Raw genomic sequence first — 23,111 nt, 5'->3', positions numbered from 1 at the left:
GCAGACAGGAAGCAGCATGGATAGAGAGGAATTTGCTCTGACTAGTGCGTTGAGGGGATTTGTAGGGCTCGGGATGTGCTCCCGTGGAAACTGAACTAAGGACAACGTCTGAAGCATCGTTACTAACCGCTCGCCGTTTCTCCTCAAGCCTCTTTTGTTTATTATTTCATAATTTTAACGAGGATTCTGGTTATTTTTTCTAACCAGTCATGGGGAAAGAGGAGTGCAAAACAATGCTGGACGCTTTGAACAAAGTGACCGCCTGCTACAGGCATTTGGTCATCGCCCTGGGAAGCACCTCGGACTCGCAGAACCTGCGGGAGGAGCTGAAGAGGACCCGCAAAAAGGCCCAGGAGCTGGCTGTGGCCAACAGGACTAAACTGACCTCTCTGCTCAAAGACAAGACCATCAGCAAAGAGGACCGGGCCGAGTACGAGCGCCTATGGGTGCTTTTCTCGAGCAGTATGGAGCTCCTGGAGGTGGACATGAAAAGGTCCCTGGAGATAGGACAGGATTTCCCCCTCAAGGTGCCGACGAGACACCTCATCCAGACCGGGATGACCGGGAGCACCACCGGCGTGGCGTCCCGGGCTATGAGCGTGCAGAACATGAAGTACGAGGCGGACAGCAACATCGACACGGCGGACCTCAGGGACCTGCAGTCCGAGATCACCCAGGTGAGCCAGATGATGGAGGAAATGGAGATGAAGGTGCAGGTGGCGCCGTGGGCCGTCGAGGCGAAGCAGGAGGCAGGAGCGGAACTCAAGTCCAACATGAGCGTGGGAAATTCCTCCGTGGGTGTCATCTCCATCTGCGAAGAGGAGCCGAAAGAAGAAGAAAGTGGAGGCAACAGGGATGCTGGTTTTGCGTCGATCTGCGCCGTGGTTGGATTCTTTGTCATCGTTACTGTCGCTGTAGTTCTAGGATATTTGGTCGTCAACATGTCCTGAACTGCAGCGCCCAGGCTGATGGACATCCCTGCGAAGCTGCCCCACGGAAGAGTCACCGTGGGTAAGAGCCAGCAGCTCCACATGAGAGAGAACGAGCTTTTTTTTTTTTTGTTTTGTTTTGTTTTCGTGAGTTTGAGGGGCTGGAAAATCATGGACAAGTTATTAATCTTTTTCGGGTTTGTGAATGTATTCGGTGGAGTTGAGGAGTTGCACTAGATAAAATGTAGGCTAGAACAACATAGCCAGTGTGTGTCACTGGGAGAGACTGAGAATGGACGATACACACACACGCACACGCACACACACACACACACACACACACACACACACACACACACACACACACACACACACACACACACACACACTCACAAAACAAAAAGTATTTTAAGGGGCCAAGGGGTGGTGGGGTTTTTTGGGGGTTTTTTTTTGTTTGTTTGTTTTTTTTTTTGGAGGAGGTGGGGAAAGAAAAAAGACATAAAATTACGTGACAGTGTCTGGCCATCAGGATGATACAAACAACACGTAATCCAAGTGGATTAGTGGAAAAGCTCAAGCGTAAATGTAGCCTACTGTTAAGTATTCCCCTCGATGTTCTGCTGATTGATGCTTTAAATTTATGATTTCAATCCAGCAACGTCAGATGTGTTGGAAGGAGCCGGGGGGATCACCATCAAGTCAGAGAATTAGAGGTCATGTTAAAACTAATAGAACCAGTGTTACAGTTAACCTTTGCTCTTCACATCACACAGGTTGGATGTGAACAGATCTGCACTTCTTCTACACTCCTGTTAGCACAGTTTTAATACACCACAAAATCTTTATAGCCAGATTGTAGTAGGCCTGCATCTTACTTCATTGCATCTAATCACATATGTGCTACATGAGGGCCTTGGGACCTACAAGAGACATCCACAGTCTTTTAATCATGCACCCATTCACTGTAAGCCTGTTCATGTTCCTTTACAGGGTTTTTCTTGCAAACAGTGTTGAATGTATACATTGCAGCATATGAATAGAGGGTTTGTACATACAGTCTATTGCTGTGTCAGATAATGTACATACAATCAAGTATATTTATTATAATAAAATTTTGAAACACACTCGAGAATGTGCTTGTAGTTTGAAGAAATAGTTCTGCAGGTGCTATACAGGACAATGCTGAAGCAGTTTTTATTTTACACAAATAATCACCATGCGAGAATTGAAAGGCTTTTTCTATTGTGTGTGAGGCTTTGGAATATTTGTTTTGAGTTAAAGCTTATGGTTTTAGCCCAGTTTGTAAAGACTGCAAAGCTAGAGCCATATATATCAGATGTGCATAGAGGTATTTTAAGTAGGGGATTATAATCTTAGACGTAACCACCCTAGGGTCAAAATAGCGTTCGATTTAAAATGGAAGGGAGGCTAACATAGGTTCTTTAACTCCCTAATGGTTTTAGTTGTAAGAGTCTTTGAAGGTATTTCTGGAATGGTCCATAGGTAAACTGAAGGCTCTTGGCTGTCAAAGCCAAAGCCTCTACCCTACATGGCTGTTGGGTAAGGGTGAGGTGTAGTTATCCTTTACCACGCATTAACTCAGAGGGGTCCAGAACAACTAATACAGATCAGTCCGGGGGCCAACTCAAAAACAATTTCTAGTGAGAAATCCCCATCAGATGCTCTCAAAGACCAAAGACTGGCTGACAGCTCACATAAATGTAAATGTGAAGAGATGAGAGAGACTGCCTTTGGTATTTAACTGAACAAATCTTGTGCAATGGGTGATCACGGTTTCCTTGAAAATGAAATTAATGAAAATGTTTGTCTAAAATCAAGATGCACTTTCAGTGGGTAGATAAATACATTTCGTTTTAGACTGACTTCAAGTGGACAGTAAAGCTCACATGCACATGATAATAATAATAATGATAATGATAAAAATTACTCATTTGAAACAAATTTCTTTGTGAGTCTTACAGGTCACAAAATAGATTGTATTTGAGTTTTCCAAAATGAAATTGAGATAATTAATCCACAGTTAAATGAATAAAACTATTATATGATAGGGGTTGATTTAAAAGGCTAATTGACAACAAGTTGTATATGAAAGATATAGGCCGTAAATCAATACTTTTGTCAGTAGTTTTTTAATTATCAGTGCTGGGATGTTCTTATGCAGAGTCTGTAAGGATTCTGTGTCTCCTCTGTTAGGGCAGCTAAACAGAGGGACCTCAGGAGAAGTAAACCCATATCTCTAATGATCTGCAGCACAGTTGCTGGAACACATCAGCAACTCATCATCATCATTTTACAAATTACATTTTTTTTTTAAATTATTACTTTATTAATTACTGTGACTTCTAATGAAGAGTCTGTTGTAATCGCTTGCAGCTCAATAGCTACACATCAAATGAGCTGTAAACTGACTCTAATGATCACCAACCCCATTCTTGAGGAGGTTATTCGGTAAATAGACCCCTGGCATTTAAAGAATGTTCAGTCTTAGTTGCCGGCCATGGAAGTATGTGGAAATCTCACAGGATCAAATTTAATTACAGCTACCCTTCTAGAAAGCAGAGGCCTGATGCCTTGTGGGAGTAATGGATTCACTGCAACAAAATAAAAATTTTTGGATATATAAAAAATCTGGCAAGTATAAAATATTCAAATTGCAGATTAAGATAGCAGTCACTTGGGACATTAAATGTTTATTCAGCAGACTACTTAAATGCCTTCTTCTGTTTTTCCACTGTGCTTTATCTCTCCTTCCTGTCTGTCTGTCTCTTCTCAACCTCTTGTGGTTTGAAACTTGTGGAAAAACATTAATAGAGCACCGTAATAAGATAACTCGACTTTTAAAAGCGCTGAGGCTGCAGAGCCGAGAGGATTTTTTTTGGCAGGACTTTTGATGCAGGAAAATCAGTGGCATGCTACGCTCTCACACCCGATTTGCAGTAGGCTTTCTGACATCTTGTTTGTCCTTGTTGTCATTTCACAGAGGCACTAAACTCTGTTAACAGTGAGTCAGGAACCTCTTGAAATTCACAACAGACTTACATTGTCATCCAAAGATACAAAAATATCAAGGTGATTAATTAAACATGGGGAAGAAAGGGAGGAGACAGAAATAGTGGATGAGATAAAGCCTCCTGAAACACTGCGCTTTTAAAATTTGTCCCCCACGGTTGCTCAAGCAAAAATACTATTTCAATGCAACATGCAGACTGGGCATGCTGAAATGATTTTGTTGCAATCTCTGTTATGCAAGCTGCTTCTCAAAATAGCCACAGCATTAAAGTTTTAGAGTATGTGCTTCATTAGGTATAAAAATTTACCCTTTACAGGTGAGTAAATCTTCTTTTCTCTACAGTTGTTTGGAGGCGTTTTATTTGAGCTTATGTGTTACAGTCATTTATTAGCTTCACTCTGTCGCTTGGAAACAAAAAAAACTAAGCAGACTGGTTCACTGAGGGGCGAGCAACACACTTGGCAGAGACAGACCGCTGCATCATCACCTCATCTGGACGAAGATAGTGGGTTTCCAAGGCTGTGGGTTGCCATAGAAACCCTCAGCGGACTCTCCACCGCAAACAGCACAGAAGATTGAGCAGTGTTATTTCAACTCACCCGCTTTCTGACACCACCATCCCACACACACACACACGCGCGCACACACAGCACTCTGAGGCAGAAGGAGATGTGGTGTGTGGACAGCAGACAGAGGACATAACCTCAGTATGTTTTCTCATGCTAACAGATAAAATGTGTCAAAGTAAGTGTGCCTCATCATTTTAGGAGAAAATGCTTCAACAACGTCAGAGTGACTTAAGGGTATGGTGTTTTTTTTTATGGTGCAGACACGTCCAGAATCAAAAGATTCAATCTCTACTCTGTATTTGTCTTTTTTAGGGCCCGAGCATATAATGTGCGAGAGCCCTATTGTATCTGAAGGAATTATTATTTTAAATAGCTGTCCATACACCTTTTTCTGATTCAGCTTCTTCCCGCTAATTTTGCTCATCTCAGCAGCCCTTGAATTAGCATAACATCTGTAGTGACAAGAAATTTAGAGTTTAACACTTAAGATCAACACAGACGATTTATCAGTGCATTCTACCAACCGGAAGCAGACAGAAGCCAAGATACTGAAAAAAACAATCAGATCTTATGAGCACTATTGATCTACAGTGATCAGTGTGACGGTGCATAGATATTGCATCAGTTACTAGCATGCTTTGTGAAATCAGATCTGAAAATTTATCAGGCACCTTTCAGATCCATAATTTTGCCCGATCTGTTCGTTCACTATGTGTTTTCTCATGTAAATCACAGACCATCAGACGAAGATGTAGCACAAATCACCTTAAAGCAGTTTGAGACAGCTATAGTGAAAAGATCAAATTAATAATGAATAAACTGATGCGTTTAATAATAAATTGATTTATAAATGGCAGACACAGGGTACAACCCATTTGACAGAGATTATTTCTTATGAGTCATTAATTTGCCATGGACGCTGCTGTGAGCAAGGAAGACACCCAAAGGAGAGAGGGTAAAAGCCCTGTAGAGCCTCCACCACTGACATATGCACTCCTGTTGAGAGGGACCACCATAACACACACACACACACACATCACCTATTAGCTGCAGGTGTTGTCTCTAAATCCCTTTGATATATTTGGTAGTCAGCCTGTTTCTATGGATACAAGCTGAATTTGGTCAAAATAAAAATGGTTATGTAGTTATTTTCTTTTTAGTATAGATGTGGGGGTGGGGGAGAAATTTTGGGAGCCCTCACAACAACTTTGACACAATACACAACAAAGACAGATTTAACTTTCATATTTAAAATTCTTTAATCAAACAAAATCTGGCAGCTTACACTAAAATTCTAGGTGAACCAAGCCAGAAATGAATATATGGGCAAAATCTAAGAGCAGAAATCCTGTGTAAAATATGAGTATGCAAGTGTGGGAGGGGCAGAGATTGACAAGGAGGTAGGATTTTCTATCGGGTGCTCATCATGAAATTTTCTGCTCTTTTTTAATGCTCTTTTAGAGCATTTACTGCCACATTGAAACTTCCTGATGCTGCGATGGTTATACTCAGGTGAGTACAGCTCATACTCAGGACTGTTGTCTCACAGTGAATGTACTAATAGTGATGGTTGAATTGGTAAACAGGGGAGACTGACCGAACACATGGTTGCTCACTTGTGGGTCAATGATATCAGGTTCAGTTACTGTTCTTCCATTCTGATCTCTAGTTAGAAGCACATCTCCCTGGGCCTGAAAATAGGCAACTTCTGAATGGAGAGATTCAAAAATGTCCTCTTCAAAATAAGGATAATCTACTGGGATTATCCTTGGGAGTGTACACATGTTCTGTAATTTTACAGAGGACACCATGACTTCATTATATCCTGGAAGACAGTGATTGAGCAGATCATTTTGACACGTTTCTGTTGTGACACAATGTCAACATCTTTGATAGGATTCTAAGAATTCAGGGTTTTCATTCTTCAGCTCAAAGGTGTGGGAATGGAGACCCTGAATTTTCCAGCAGCTTATATCAAATAAACACATAAAAAAAACAATCCAAAATGTACCCGTGTAGTGAGACAAATATGAAAACACCTGCAACATATTTATACATTTAAAATAATACATTTATAATACTGAATAATAATTTGATATATATTCTATGGAGGCAATTTGTTTTCTTATATTCTCAATACTCTCGTGTACAATCACTAGGGCTATAAAATATATTTCCATGTTGTTCTGTTACTCAAGTGAAAAAGTGTTCAGAGTATGTAGATCTTAGCTGAACAGACCCTGAAGCACACGGTGTACAGCATAACAACATAAATTTACTATGTTGTTCTATTCTGTATTCTGCACACACACGCATCTATTATTGTGTGTACAAAAAAATATAAGTAATATAATAATAAAAATAAGCAAGTGAGGAAGCCAATGGAGGGAAAAAGAAAGAAGCACAGAAACTTAACAAGTCATTAATACAAATCAAAGTTTATCAGTGACATGACAAAACTGACCAAAAAAACCTGAGAAAACAAAAGAGCACAGTCAAATGAAATCATAAGGTGCACTTCAGATTGCCGCTGTAAATAAAAATGTATAATAATATAATTATTAGAATGAACTCAAAGCTGACTGGTTGAGTCATGTGACGAGGCTGGCTTGACAACTGGCAGCAGGTGGTTGTACTTGGGCGTGATGGTGATTTGTAGAGATGTATTATATGGATTCGTGATCACCATGCGGTGCAGTGAAGAATCATCCTGAGCATCTTCCCGCTGATGGTCTGTGCTTGTATCCGCTTGAGTCTGTCCTGAAGGGTAAAGTCCGTCACCTGGAAGGAGTGGAAGAGGAAACACCAGACAGACTCATTAAAATAATGTCTAATGGAGTTAATAACCCCACCTCACAGTCATTCATCACGTACACAAAATCTCATTTGATGTGGATTAGATGAAACACACAATCAGCACCTGGGAGCAGTGATATGTGGTGTTCATCTTTTAAGACAACAACAGGCAGCCACCGCTCACAACCCTCTGTGGCTCGCTGGCTGGCGAAGTTGTGGAGGTCATTCACAGAGGGGAAGCGACACATGCGGCTGAGCTCATAGAACTGTGGAGGGGCGATCCACAACTCCTTTGCCTGGTAGCTCTGCAGGATCTCTGACGGCGTGGACCACTGAAACACACACACACACAGAGAGGAGCAGTGTTTTACAACTGTACAAGTGTGGGTTTTTTTCCCCTTTTAGTTTGGTAGACAGAACAATTTTCGTTTAACCGATCCACGATGAAAACAGAGTATTCAGATTTTTAATAGATTAAATTATATACCGACATAGGTGGAAGCTATTTACTATTTATTTATTTGCTTTAATTTGTGCCTATTTATTTTCATCTCTACGTGTTTAAATGTCTTCTCCAAACAAATCTCTGTAAAACACTTAGGTCTCCATCTGACGCTTCAGTAAATAGACTGACTTGACTCCCGTATCACCTGAAACCGCACTATCTCCTTCTCATCTTGGAGCGTGTGCGGTGTCTCCTGCAGGCAGCAGATGAAGAAAGCTGTGTCAAACCTCTTCACACCGTATCGGGCCGCGGGGGTCAGCCAGTTTCCCCACTCGTGCAAAGCCCAGATGTTGGGCAACACCTGCAACTCTCTGCACATCTTGATGAAGTTGGAGGGGTTTTGGTTGACCAGAGCCCTCCACTTGGTGAGCTCACCACTGTCGTCCTCGTTCGCATTATAATGTAGCACTCGGTCAACGGCACATCTGTCCTCTATGCTTTTCAACAAACTCTCCTCTTCCTGTTTGGACACAACCAGCAGCACACCAGACTCCTCAAACGTCTCCCTCACGGCGCAGATCCTGAAGGCGACCTCCCCCGGGATAGGAGAGCCCAGTTTCAGTCGGTCTGTGGCGAATATCGGAGGTCTGGTCTCCGGGGCTTGCTTGACACGTCTCAAACCAAAATTGGGAGAGTTCGTGAAAGGTTTGAAAATGTCCAGCCATTCACTGGAAAAGTCCGAGGAGTCCACCATGCCGCCGGGAAACACATACGCGTTGGGCATGAAGCCGCTTTTACTGCTTCGTTTAAGCAGCAAAACGTCGTAATCAAAGGAGGACATGTGCGGCAGGGGTGACCGTCCATAGCTGCTGCCCAGCGGCGACGCTGTGGCGGCTGTCAGCGGCGTCCTCGACGATAAACCGTCCGCCCCGAGCCTGTGACCTGCGGTTAAAATGAGAGTGGCCGCCTCCTTCCAGTGCTTCAGAGTGGTGTTCATTCTAAAAATCCGAGAGTGTCAGTACTAATAATAACAATAATAATAATAATAATTTTCACTCAGTGCATCTGAAAGTTAAATTTCTGGTGGCGGAAGTGACCGCCAAACAAACCCGGGACAAACCCGAGGTGCTATCGCCCCCTGTAGGCTGGATGACCTGCAGACATACAGGTGCCCCCCAAAAACACAGTTTTTAATCTTCCTTTTCTTTCACCGTGTCTCTGATAGAACTGACTTATTTTATGATTTTTTTCCCTCAAGATCTAATAAATATGTTTGTTTTTTTTTTGCAGATGAAAAAAAAAGAATCAGGAAGTCCAGAAAATTACAGCAGCTAACTATTGAGTTAACAGAGTAGCATCAGATACCGGTCAATAACACTTGCAAACACTTGGTTATTGTTATTTATTTATTGTAATGCACTTCTAAAACATATCTTATTGTAGTTACACATTATACATTGTAATATTGCACAAGTTTGATAAACTGCACCTGATTAAAACATTTAATTATAAAAATAAAGCATCTATTAACAAATACATATAATAATTGTTTTACAATCTACTGTGAGGCATCTTTGCCTTGGTGTGAAAGTTCTTTCACTAACAAGGGTTACAACAATACAAAGAGTATAGTCTATATTTTGAACAAAGTACCTATCAATGTGAACATGATACCTTTTTTCTTTTATTCTTTTTTTACCATCTTGATGTATATTGGAAAATTCAACATAATATCCCTTGAATCATTTGTATTTTGTTATTTTGCACATACACATTCCTAAATCAGTTGATGAAACTGATTAAAATTTGAGAAACTGTACTTCTTTGTGTTTTCTGGAAGTTCATGATTTAATGAGTTAATGGCTGTTTGATATTTCAATGATAGCAAGTTGTCCCTGTGTTAAATAAAGCATACTTTATTTTTATTTATTTATTTTTATTACACAACTGAAATATCACTATACACTAAATAAACACTTACAGAATCTCTCATAGATTAGTTTCCTAATTTGGGAGGAACAGTTTCTTCTTAAATGAGTAAGCAGCACTGAAAGCACTAAGTCTTACAAAACTGAATTTGTTGCTGTAAATGCACTTAGTCCGAACCTAAGCCCCAGTGAATGTGTCTGAAACTTGCACTCTGTTGTTGGTCATAAGTTCTTGTTCTCAGGGTTACTGAGTTCATATGAAAATGTGTTCTTGTGTTAGCAGATTACCATGAGCAGGCAAGGCTGTCTGTCTGCAGCCCACTGTGTCTGCGGCAACTGTTCAAGTTCTCTCACAGGCTTCATGAAAACATTACTATTTCAGCAAGTGCCTCAGGGAACTGCAGTCACCAGAGGAAGCAAGTGTTACAAATTAATAGTGGGTTAGAAAATGAAACTACCAGCTTGTTGCCATTTGCCTGTTCATGGATGTCCTATTATGTTGAAGATGTCCCACTGAACCTTTGTTTACTTTTACAGTATTATAAATAGTGTAAATATCATACTACTAATAATAAGTTGGAAACGGATGTGTAATAAAATCTGCTGACAATGCTTTCTGCTCAGAAAATAACATCACAGATTAAAATGCAACTTCTCTAACAGGGGAAATAGAGGAGAAGAAGGGGCAGAGTTGAAGGGGAATGCACTACACAAACATATCCACACACAAATGTGCATGCACACACATACGGGGGTGTCATATGTCTGTATCAAAGAGGCATTGTGAAGGAAGTCAGGCTAGGTAAACTCAGAGAGGAGGAAGTGTTTCAGAGTTTTCTTTTGAAAATTGAAACTGTGTTTAAAAAAACAAAAAACAAAAAAAAAAAACTAAACTAATGGAATGTTGAAATGTCTCATATTGGATCAGTCACATTTAACTTTGTGAGTCCCAAATAGCATCTTAGTTGGGTTTCTGAACTGAACATGAACTGATCTGTCTCAAAAGCTAATGACAGAATTTGTAGTGGCATTAATGTATAACATGGTTTTCTTACTGCAAGCTGCCATTACACCTGTACATTATCTATAAAGTAAGAAAATATTGTTTATATTGCACAAGGACTGTTGTTCAAAACAGTCCCAAATCCCCTCTTCTCTTACTAATGGGTAAACTGGACACCTCTGCCCTGAGCTCTGATCATTGGATTTCATTAGCCTAGAAACTAACCTATCTTTGCTTCGCTCTCTTTTCCTGTCTTTACCCACCTCCCTTTTCATCTAGGGCTGTCCAGGAGGTCCAATCGGATATGGGAACCTCCCACCAGAGGAGTGTGCTCAATGTCAGGGAGCCCCAGGTTTTCATTTGCATCAGACATTCCTGCTGCTTTCTTTCATTTAACTTGGTTCAGTATCACTTTAGAGTTCATATCACCATACCTGGTTTGGAGAAAAAAAGACAAAAAATTAGAAAAAAAACCAAAACAAAACAAACAAACAACAACAAAAAAACCCATTCAAAGTTCATGGAGCGTCACTGAGGTGGTCTTAGTCCGAGTCATATGTAAGTGAAAAATTTGTTGAAATGTTTATTTATTAATTTATTCAATTATTATCATGTATCAAATAGCACATTAACAAAGTAACTATCTGTAACTGTCAAATTCAGGTTAGCTGTTCATTACATCCAGGACTTTCTGTTTTTAAAATCACTCTGTGAACAAGACAGAATGTTGGCATGTTTGTTAGGTATTAACAAGCCTACTCTCCTACTCTCTTTTGCAATGTTTGCCTTACCCACAATTCTATCTATCTATCTATCTATCTATCTATCTATCTATCTATCTATCTATCTATCTATCTATCTATCTGATATACATCTTTTAGTACTAACATGCCAAAGGCTTTTTTCTTATCAAATCAGAAAATGAGATATCACATGTTACAAAAAATAGCCCTGTGGTATGTGCACTGACTGAAATTTGCAGCAATCTGACTTAAAATCTCCACACAAACAAAGGTTCATACAAGGTACGTGACTTCTTGGAATTTATGGTGGTCCTTTTTACAGTAAAGGGAAAATCCACCCTAAACCAGAATAAAGAAGTTTAGCTGCTTTTGAGTAGGCAAAGTCTCTCTGGAAGGCTAAACCTGTCAGCCCTTTCCACTGACACTTAGTGCTGTAAGATGTCCCTTGGTGTGGCTAGGCTTGTGGCTCAGAACCACTGTGTCACAGTGAATTAGTCATCGTCTAGAAACCTTAAGAAACATTGTGCAAAATCAGAATATGGGTAGAAGATCTCCTTCAGTGCCTTGTAGAGGAAGTAGGATCACAGTACTAATACTGTGAATGTAAATAAATTTGTTTTGGGGTGGACTTTCAGTAATTTTGCTTGTGTGAGCCTCATTGTTTAGCTAGATGAGAGGAAACAGCACTGTGTTTCCCTGAAAACCTTATCATACCTTGAGCATTGTGTGATGACCTTGGATAGAGATAAAGATTAGATTAGATAAGCTAACTTAACTGTGCAACTTGTAAAAGTTAATGTAACTGGTATAAAATGTGTGCATGCATTTGTGTGTGTGTGTTTTGTTGTTGTTGTTGTTAGCTGCCAGCAGACAGAAATGGATGAAAACAGCATTAGGAAGAGGAAGGAGTCGCAGAATGGCTCCACTGGCCACAGTGTGGACTCTCATACTACAGACAAGCAGCCAGTGAAGGCCACTGTGCTTCAAAAAGATGTGAGTGTGTGTGTGTGTGTCTATGTTTGCTTTTCCTTTAGTGTTCCTGAGAACGCCTCTTGTTAGATGTTCACACAGTTGGATCCCACCATCATCTGTACTTTTTTCAGCAATGGGGGCTGGGACTGAGTACCAGTCTGTGCCACTACAACCATCTCTTCTTATTAACTCCTCAGTGATCCACTCAGTGGTGCTGTCCAAGCCCCCTAATCTCCCTAAACTCTAGAATGAATTTAGGGGGCACCAAAATTGTTTCAGTGGATAAAATAGGATTATTCTGTCAATTTTTCTGAACAATTAATAATTAGAACTACCCAATGTCCAACTCACTTTACCAAAGAAGTACTCATGTTGACTTATCTGGCTAGTTGAGATGGAAAAAAATGGTTACTGCTACTGTGTTTGTGAGGCCATAGTTATGCACAGTGGTGCTTTGAGCTAAATGCAGACACCACCATGCTAACACGCTTTCAGTGACCATGGTCACATTGCAGTGCTCAGCAGGTATAATGCTCACCATATTCACCTTATTAGTTTAATATGTTAATGTGATAACATTTGCTAATTAGGACTAAAAAGAAAGCATGGCTGACATCATTAGTTTAGCAAGTATTTTGTCATAGATCAAAGCATTGGACAAAGACAAATGTTGACCTATTGTTGATATAGGAAAAGTTAAGTGATCGCCAGAGTCATTAAGATTAAAGCTGTTGGGCCCATGAATGTCTCTACAAATTTTCACAGTCATCCATCCAATAGTAGTTGAGATATTTCAGTCTAGGATCTGGATCAGCTGAACAACATAAACCAGCCACACAGCTACAACACAAAAAAATAAACCAAACATCAGTAATTGGGAAGGTGGAGTAGAGTGGATTTAAAGAGGAGTTAAAAAAAATAGTTGTAGTGATTGTAGTGTCTTTAAAGTTTTTGCATTGGTATTTACTTATATTGATTAAAAACAAACTGTTACAGGACCTCAGGTGTTGGACTGCATCAAAACACTGTAGCCTATATCATACTTTACTCCGAATAAAATTTATGCCTCAGTGCAACGTTAATGAAAAACTAACAAACAACAAAAACTTAAAGCTGCACTGAGTGATTTCTGGCCATAAGGGGGGAAAAGCACAACCCTGTTGGCCCTATCAAAGGCTTACGACTAAAGTGTTTACAATATTGTCTGCTTACAATCCAGCAGCAGACAACATGAACTTCCAATCTACTTGTTGCTAAAGTTAAGTTTGCCTTTTATTTATTTTTATCTGAGTATTTAAATAACATATTTACTTTTCCTCTATGTATGCTCCGTCAGGTTGGTCTGCTGAGCGGCATCTGTCTGATTGTGGGGACTATGATCGGTTCCGGCATCTTCATTTCCCCCAAGTCTGTTCTGTTGTACTCAGGAGCTGTTGGACCCTGCCTCCTCATCTGGACTGCATGTGGTGTTTTATCCACTCTGGGTGAGAACGACGTTCAGCATCAGAGTGGTGCTGTTGTTTTAGGGGTTTAATGTTCTTTTACCCTCACCTATGTAAAATGATAGTGGACAAAACATATACAAACACCTTTCCTGTAGGAAGCCCAGGTCGGGTAGGACTGCAGGAATTTGAGCACTTGGTGTTTCCCAGTAGCATGGAGCAGCATGAATACATGACTATAGAAGACACAGTCAAAGAGAGGAGATTATTCTGTAAAATATTGCTTTTATAGGATAAATTGCCTGATTCTAAAGCAAAAACATAACCTCATTCTAACTTACTTTCATGTACACGTATAGCTGCTCCCTCTAGGAAGGAAGGTCTATCATACCAAGCAGCTAGTGTTGCTTTTCAGTGCTCTCTGTCCTTGTAAACATGATGTAAGTCATCCTTGTAACACTTTGACTGAAGAGCCATTATGGACAGAATGATGTCACTAAAAATGGGCAGAGAAGAGACACAATAAACTGTCAACAACAGAATGAATTGCTTTAACAAGGGGGAGTGTGATTGCTGTTGTAAATTCAGTGTCTGTTGTACTGTTCAGCCAGTGTGTTTCTGTAGCAACAACAGATGTATTACGTCATGCTGTTGTGGCAGTTTTTTTTAAATGAAAAAATGCCAAGATTTGCACATAGCAAAGCTGAACTTTGGGAGTTTTGTTTAAAAAAAAACATTCTGGGTTAGTGTGTTAAATTTCCCAGAATTTAGATACATGAGACTTTGTCCTTTTTTTGAAGGCGGTAAATGTTAAAGTTTATCAGCAGCACAAAGGGTCGGTTTACAAGTTTGGCAAACAGTGGCGTAATAATCGTTAACACACTAAACAGTTCTGTGTAATTAAAATTATGAGCTGCAGTGATTTGTCCTTGCACTAAGTTCTTTATAAGCCTTGATGTCAAGTAAGGTGGATGGAATTTTCCCTTAGTTTTCAGGTCACTGTTGCTTTGCCATGCTGACTTGTCCATCCTTAGACAATAAAATCCCATGGGAAACACTGGATCTGGTATCATCTTAAAGAATAAGAAAATGTCTCCTCTGTAAAAGGATCATTTATGGCATTTTGTTTCTAAAGTCTACTGAACAAATTTATTTTCTTTTTTTATAAAAATAACTAAGCATGAAACTGGTTATAATTCTAACTCACATAAACTCTCACCATTAGTAACCTTTAGTCTTATAGTCTACTGTCTGTCATTGGGGTTGCATTATTATGCTTGGGGATAATGTTATTAACACGGATTTAAAATTTTAAAATGACTGGCTTTGACTTTGGCAGAGAGTTTGTTTAAACCAAATGTTCCTTGGTAGGAGACAGTTCCAAACTTTCTTTTTTAACCTCTCACCAGAAAAATAATGATGAAAACACCGTCTATTGGCTTGTTTTACATCTCTCCCCTTCTCTCTGTCTCTCTGTGTGTGTTTGTATGTGTGTCCACACAGGAGCGCTGTGCTATGCTGAGCTTGGCACCATGATTACCAAATCAGGGGCAGAGTATTCATATTTAATGGAGGCTTTTGGCTCCCTCTTAGCCTACCTTTACTCCTGGACCACTGTCATGGTATTGAAGCCCTCCTCCTTCGCCATTATTACACTGAGCTTTGCAGAATACGCCTCCACTCCTTTCTACCCTGGCTGCACTCCTCCTCTTGTTGTTACCAAGTGTCTGTCAGCAGCAGCTATATGTAAGTTTTACTTTAATCCTTGTAAGTTAATGGTTAAAATCACTAAACTGGACATGCAAAAACGGGCACTGTTATTGATTGTATTAAAACCAGACTGGCCACTGAAGTCTGTGTCAGTGAAGAAAAAGTCAATAAGCTTCTGTTAATCTTCAAAAACCGTCTTTCTGAATGACCTGCTTAACAGATATTGTTATTTACAGCACAGTATGGTCAAATATGACACTATGGCATTAGGAACACGTTGTGCTGAAAAGTAACAGCAAACCAGTATTTAAGGCTTTAAAGCCAGTTAATCATTTTAATGTTTACCCCTGAAACCATTGACAAATTGTTCAGAGTTACCTAAAAAAACAAACTCAAAATTTACTTTGCAAAGCACAAATGTGAAGAAAAATGTATCTAAAATTAGGACAAAGCTAACCTAGTGAAACTTATACTGTATGTTCAACAGTTTTTTCCATATGGGCGATGTGATAATAAACACTTCAGTCATTATTATTCAAATTCAAATCAAATCAAATCAAAAACATGAAACAAGGCACATTAAACAACACGTCAAGGCACATAAACAATGCAAATACTATAAATTTTAAAAGTAATAGAAGTGCAATGGGTAATGATTCTTCCAAGAGAGATGCCATTGATTTCACATGTAAGAATGTTGTGATGCATATTATTACATTTCTTTTTCCTTCTCAGTGTTAATCACCATAGTCAACTGTCTGAGTGTCAAACTGGCGAGCTACGTGCAGAACTTCTTCACTGCAGCCAAACTCTTCATTATTCTTGTCATAGTGGTAGCTGGCATTGTTCTGTTGGCTCAAGGTGGGTTTTCTTTTACTATCAGTGTCTTTGATGCACAACTCAGCTTTTAAAGTTTTTTTTAAATATCTGATAATAACAATTTATTCATGCGTTATTGTGTGTCCCTATCCAGGACACACTGAGAATTTCTCTTATGCATTCACTGGCACATCATCGTCTGTTGGAGCAATCGGACTTGCATTTTATAACGGACTCTGGGCTTATGACGGATGGTAACTGTTACTCTTCTCTTCATTTTGCCCTTTAACAGGATGTATAGGATTGACCTCACTCCTCCATAAAGTACTGCAATGAAGTGCCTTTTTCCGCTGTACTGACTTGATATAAGGAGCACTGTGACCCTACTCAACATCAAGTTAAATGCTTTTTTTCATGTGGCAGTGGCAGTGGCACCCTTCTTTACTTTCCACAAGGTATACGACGATACAATACACGAGGCTATCTTTCAGCTGCTCTCTTGCCTCTTGCCTTTTCTCTGTCGTTATCTCCAGAATAGGCTATGTTCCACATATAGAGCAGTTACGGAAAAACGTAACCAGGAGAGCTATATCTCTCAGACCATGTTTTTTAAGGCCAGATACATGGTGATGCATGGGTCTCTGTCTCCCCATGTTTGGCTACACTAAAAGGATGTTTGTCTTTATCTTTACTCAGTCTGTCCCTGCACAGTAAAAGATGTCTGTGTTATTTTAGAGAGGTGAAGCCTTTCACCTTCTTGGGTTATATTCTCTTCTGAAAGGGTTATAAGCGAGGTCTATGTCTGTATCTGCATTGTAACACTGGGGTTTCCCCAGCCATAGTTGTGTCTCCTGGGCTGTGACCAGCTGGGAGTTTTTAGTTGGCTTTCCTCCATCTTCCTCCTGGCACAAGAGTGTGAGGCAGAGTCCTGTTGTCTGACTGAAGTTAATTTCTTTGTACCTAAAGTCGTTTTCTCTGAGGGGACCTGAAAAGGTGGTCTTACCTGATTGATACACTTTCATTTTTATCTCATATTAGGATTGTAGCAGGGGTGCAAGTGCCAGGATATAACACTTTGTGTGCCAGTAAGGCCATATAAAATAGCATGTCATTAACACTGAAGATGCTGAGGTTGGATTACAGTGATCCCTTACACAGGGTCAGCACCGCAACTAAAACTGGACTTGTCTGAGCGATTGAGCAAGTACATGCAAATATTGATTCTCTGCTCTGAAGAGGAGATGATCAAACCTTTAGAGTTTGCAGAGGGATACAAGCCTGGGATTAAATAGATGCAGTTTGTAGATGATCATGATATCATCACCACTTGGCTTGGCTCTTGATAGCAGTATGCTACAGTTCAGAGTAACTTTTTCACTCCATTGTTTTCCCAGGAATCAACTGAATTTTATCACAGAGGAACTGAAGGACCCATTCAGGTAAGAACTCAACTCAACTCCTTGTTGAAATGCTGCAGTTTTTAAGTGGTAATTTTTAAGGGGCCCCACAATTCAAGTCTGAACTTATAATATGAGATTTTAAAATGAAATTATACAAAGTCAGAACACAACATTGAACAAATGCAAGTTTTGGAATTGATAATTTGTATCAGTCACAGCATATATCCCATTAAAATCTGCACAATATACAACATATTTCGCTCATCAATGGATTTTTTTTTTTTGTCACTCACTCTCAGGAACTTGCCACTGGCCATCCTCATTGGGATCCCCTTGGTCTCTGTGTGCTATGTGTTGGTCAATGTTGCTTACTTCACTGTTATGACCCCCACTGAACTGCTGTTGTCTCCAGCTGTTGCTGTGGTAAGGAGCATGGGAGGCTGCCATAGCTGTAAGGAAGTGAAGAGCCTCGGATGACTTTTAAAATTAGTTCATATTGACTTGTCAGTGTAGTATTAAATTAAATATTAATAGAAATTAATGAGCACTGTCCTGACATGAGACAATCATTGTTTCACACATGTGTAAATGTGTCATTTATTCCACAGAATTGTAGCCTAAACTGATCAGTGTTCATTTACTCTGCTCCCTTTGTCTTTTCTGAAGTATTTGTTTGTGTCTCCTTAGACTTTTGGAGACAGAGTCTTTTACCCTCTGTCTTGGGTTGTTCCTCTCTTTGTTGTCTTCTCCACATTTGGTTCTGCCAATGGAAGCTGCTTCACCGCTGGCAGGTAAAAGAGAGAACTGGCATGTTATAAATAAAACACAGATGCTAATGAACACATTTTTGTGTGTGTAAAGCCATATGGTGTGTATATTTGTGTGCATGAGAAAGAAAAGTGAAGGTGAGAATATTAATGTGTTAGAAGTGGAAAAACTTGACAGACAGGAGAGACAAAAAAAACAAAAAAAAAACAAGAAAGTGCAGTACAACAAGAATACTCAGTGTCACAAAACTCAATTTCCATTTTTCTCTTCCCACAGATTGGCCTATGTAGCTGGCAGAGAGGGTCACATGGTGAAATTCTTATCTTATATTAGTTTAAAGCGCTACACTCCATCTCCTGCTCTCCTATTCAACGTGAGTCCTGCATATTTAAGAAGTATAATTAGTGTATATTTTTCAGTTTGGTTTTGCCATCTGACTCTTTTAAAGTTAAAAATTTTGCATGGTCATTCACTGCGTTGTGTAAGGTTTGTTGCTCTTTAAAGCAGTTCAGATTTTTGGTTTACCTTAATATTTTATGTTTTAGGGTATTTTGGCTATTCTCTACACTATCCCAGCAGACATAAACACCCTCATTAACTACTTCAGCTTTGCCCAGTGGGCGTTTTATGGCCTGACAGCACTGGCTCTCATAGTCATGCGTTTCACAAGGAAGGAGCTTCATAGACCAGTGAAGGTGAGGCTTTCTGATGGAGGCACAGTTTTTTGCTGTTCTTGGAGGACATTCCTCTTTTGTGTTGTTCTATCCCAACGACAATATTTGTTCTAGTTACTGAATTCGTTAACTTGAAAATGTCTTCTTTAAATGTGCACACATTAACAAAAATCACAGAGCATCTGGTGCTGTTTCTGAAATAGTTTTGACTCATTGCTGCTCGATAAGCATCAATCACTGACTGGTAAAGAAACAGTGAATATATCATTTACTAAAATGATGAATCTAGACAATACTGGCCTTGTCGGCTGGACAAATGCAACCTGATCATCACTGTTAGGCGTAACCACAATACATGATAATGATATTCCTCCAAATGACCTTACAACTATCAGACAATAATCTTGCATACTTTCTATTACCATGAGGAATTTAATTGGTATTCTATATCACAGGGCAGAAGTACAAGTAAAAAGTAAACACTTGATCCTGTGTAACTCTGTGATTACTTGAAGGTGCCGATTGTCATAGCAGGCCTGATGGTGGTGGTGTCCTGCTACTTAGTCCTGGCCCCCATCATTGATAAGCCAGAGCTGGAGTACCTCTACTGTACAATCTTCATCTTCAGTGGACTTCTCTTCTACTACCCTTTCGTCCACCGGAAGGTCAAGTGGGCACGTAAACTCATGAGTAAGTTTACTTTTCATTTTTTCAGAATTGAAGTTATTGAAATATTGTTATTGGCTCTTGACCGTCAATAGAAAATAAAATGGAAAATAATGTGAAATAAAAGATGTTGTGCTGACCTCATGGTGAACCCACTTGAACAGTGCTGATATAACCTTTGACCTCCATAGGGCCCATTACTATGCATGTCCAGCTGTTGATGGAAGTGGTTCCTCCTGAGAAAACTGAATGAGAACGGATGGAACTGACAACCAGGACAACTTCTGTTGCTGATCATGAAACACATCAGGCCTAGTTTTGGTACCTGGAGTAGGGTCAGAGTCAAAAATCAGAGCTCAATTCAGTTTAATAGCTGCATGATAAAAGTAAAAGTGCATGTACCGTGTATCGAGGTAAGATGAAATCATGTGTCATTTGGGTTCAGGGCTGAAAAAAATGAGGATTTGCGTTTCTAGAGTGTGTCCCACAGGAATACGTCTGCTGTCAGACTGACCATAATCTCATAATGTCTGTCTCCACATGAAGAAGTAAATCGCTTACAAAAACTTTTCTGTGGTGACAGTTAGGCTACGACTAAATGATGTTTGATAGAATTTTATTTTTAGATACACAACTTTTTTATGATGTATATAACCAGCACTTAAGCAATCATGTTAACCATTTCCTCATGTAGTCAATGTGCAATAGAGTTTTTACTGTGCCAAAGATCACTTAATGTAGAGCTGCTAGAGGATTTAGATATGCATGAATCTCCACTTGATCAAAGGGAAATGGTACACATTATAAATGCATTAAGGAAATGACATGAAAGATCAGCAGGTCATGCAACAGAATGTGGAAACATGTTTATTTTCTTTAATGAGGTTTGCACATTATTTAATAACACTCTCACTCCTGTCTTTCACACTGGTATATACTGGAAGAGTGCTGCATTGTGTTACCTGGTTTTTATTAAAGGTGTTAATCTTGTTGAGCATAAAGTGGACATGGGAATTAAACAATTTGTGATTCCAGCAAATACTTCCACTGTGTCCTCCTGGTCTCACTGCTAATTTATCTTTTTGAGAAACAGTGTTAATAATATCTCTTATGGGGTATAACTCATAAAAATACTGTCCTATGTTGGACATGTGATCATGAGATATATAGGTGGTACTTTAGGTAAGTGATAGTGAATCAGGCAGCATGCATACTAGTGAGAAATATCAAACGTGCAAAGGGACAATGAGCTTACAGAGCCTCTGGATGAATTTTTGGTTCATTACTCTAGTTTATAGTTGGTTGGTCTTTGTTGCCCTCTAGTGGCACTTAAGGCTTCCAACTACAGTCAAACTAGGATTTCCTATGTGTGATCCCCTGGTGTAAAAGTGAAGATTTTCTCCAGCAGGTGCCAGCAAATTTGCATTGGCTGCACTGAATGAGAGGACATTTGCAGAGAAGCTGCTTACTAACTTCTGCCAAATTACGCTGGAACTGTCTGAAGAAGCAGCATGTCGGTTGTGTAGCCTGTCGTGTTTGGCTCTGTTTAAATGTGCGTGGTGTTTGTGGTAAAGAAAGCTGTTGTCCTGCAGAATCAACTCAACAGGTCCCACAAGAAGACTGAACAAATGTTGACAAAAATGCAGGACTCTCCCGGCACTGATGGGCTCAAAGATGGGATTGTGATTCACTGCACATTGCTGTAACACAACACAAATGCTCAGGATTTTTCTATCATATCTTCTCCTCCTAAAAATTTTTTTGAGTTTCTGAAATTTTGCACTGAGTAGAGATGAGCAGTTACATTCTGTTTCATCACACTTTAATGGGCATTGGGTCCCAGGATGAAAGAAACAACATTTTCCATTTGGGTACTGGGCAGAAAAAGTAAAAAACCACTCAGAATTTAGTTCTGTCTTTATGTAGTGTCGGTGCTTTTGAGATGATGCAAGACAGTGTCGCCATTCAGTGTCAGTAGAGTTCAGGGATTCGATGGCATCACAGAATGAGTCAACTTATTTGTAATGGTGAAATTTAATTATTCATATTCAGTGAACTACACCCACACCCCCTTAGATCCCTGGGAGATTTGAGTGGTGGTTCAGTTGGATATAAGCATGTATTTTCATGAATAACTCAGTGTGCTTGACAATATGAGGCATCATTTATCCTACAGCTGATGGGGTGGTGGGCAGTACACTGCTCAATTCAATGCCATGAATATAAGCCTGCTAAATAGATCAGCTGCATACAAATTGTGTTTTACTGCTTTGACATTTGTCACCTGTCCAACAGAAAAAATACTTCATTACAAGTCCTGCATTTAAAAAGTGTAGAAGTGCTGACAGCAAAATGTACTCTGAGTATTAAAAGTAAAAGTTCTGCAGTAAAATGTCTCCAGCAGCTGATATATTATCATTCAGGACATAGATTGCTAATACTGATGCAACAATGTTTAAGATGCTTTTTACCTTCATAGTTGGTCAAGTTGGAGCCAGTTGGTCAAGTTGGAGCCAGTTTGTCAGTAGATGCAGTTAGGTAGTTTAATCTAGTGGTTCCAAACCTGGGGGTCAGAACCACCTGAAGGGAGGAAGGACAGAATCACACCCAGAAGAGAATCACACCCAGATCTTTCTGGAAGGAAAACATTAAAAAAAAAAAACCATTGTGCATTAAGCTGTTATCTTGAACTTCAACTCATAGCTGCATATCTTCATTTCTAAACTTTGCTAAGGAATTGGTCACGTAAGCTGTAAATGCAGTTGCTTCCGTTTGTTAATTCCTTACTGTGGGCATGTCTTAATCAGACTTTGCAGTAGTGCAGTGCCAGATTGATTGAAACATTAATATGCTAAATCTTCTGATGACTGTGAAGCTGCACTCTAACATACACACATTCTGTACATATACATGCAGCCTTGCCTACACACACACACACACACACACACAGAGTACACTCAAATATCATCTCATTAATGGATAGACAGCTCTGATGAGAACTCATCTGCATATCATTTTCGTCACATTATACTGCGCTTTTCCAATCAGTTACTGAATTAGCACTTGGATTGGAACCTCGCAATCATTCAGCGACCTTTCCAAAAACTGTATTATAATGTGTCACTAATGAACATGTGCTACAAATGAAGTCTTTGATTGTTCTGATTGTTTTTGGATTATCAGAAATAGTGCTTCAAGACTTCAGGGAGCGTAAAG

General features: G+C 39.7%; 3 protein-coding genes across 3 annotated transcripts; 2 read left to right on the top strand and 1 right to left on the bottom strand.

Annotated features, from left to right (window-relative positions):
* Nucleotides 1-209: 209 nt before the first annotated feature.
* LOC121184045 (regulator of G-protein signaling 9-binding protein) lies at nt 210-950 on the top strand. The gene has a single exon (XM_041041410.1). The coding sequence runs from the start codon at nt 210-212 to the stop codon at nt 948-950; it is 741 nt and encodes a 246-aa protein (XP_040897344.1).
* Nucleotides 951-6,948: 5,998 nt separating this feature from the next.
* Nucleotides 6,949-8,863, bottom strand: nudt19 (nudix (nucleoside diphosphate linked moiety X)-type motif 19). Its single transcript, XM_041033848.1, has 3 exons — nt 7,976-8,863; nt 7,450-7,657; nt 6,949-7,310 (listed from the first exon to the last, which is right to left on the bottom strand). Exons 1-3 carry the CDS (start codon nt 8,765-8,767, stop codon nt 7,102-7,104), a joined length of 1,209 nt encoding a protein of 402 aa, XP_040889782.1. The 5' UTR covers nt 8,768-8,863; the 3' UTR covers nt 6,949-7,101.
* A 2,276-nt stretch (nt 8,864-11,139) lies between these two features.
* slc7a9 (solute carrier family 7 member 9) lies at nt 11,140-20,424 on the top strand. The gene is made up of 13 exons (XM_041037267.1): nt 11,140-11,259; nt 12,305-12,437; nt 13,753-13,900; nt 15,362-15,604; nt 16,304-16,429; nt 16,542-16,641; nt 17,782-17,826; nt 18,087-18,210; nt 18,475-18,578; nt 18,832-18,928; nt 19,101-19,250; nt 19,745-19,919; nt 20,087-20,424. The coding sequence occupies exons 2-13, from the start codon at nt 12,321-12,323 to the stop codon at nt 20,146-20,148; spliced, it is 1,491 nt and encodes a 496-aa protein (XP_040893201.1). The 5' UTR covers nt 11,140-11,259; nt 12,305-12,320; the 3' UTR covers nt 20,149-20,424.
* The last annotated feature ends 2,687 nt before the right edge of the window (nt 20,425-23,111 follow it).

This window comes from Toxotes jaculatrix, chromosome 1 (assembly GCF_017976425.1).
Source record: "Toxotes jaculatrix isolate fToxJac2 chromosome 1, fToxJac2.pri, whole genome shotgun sequence".
NCBI lineage: Eukaryota > Metazoa > Chordata > Actinopteri > Toxotidae > Toxotes > Toxotes jaculatrix.
Note: the sequence above shows the minus strand (reverse complement) of the source record. Positions and strands in the feature narration are given on the sequence as shown.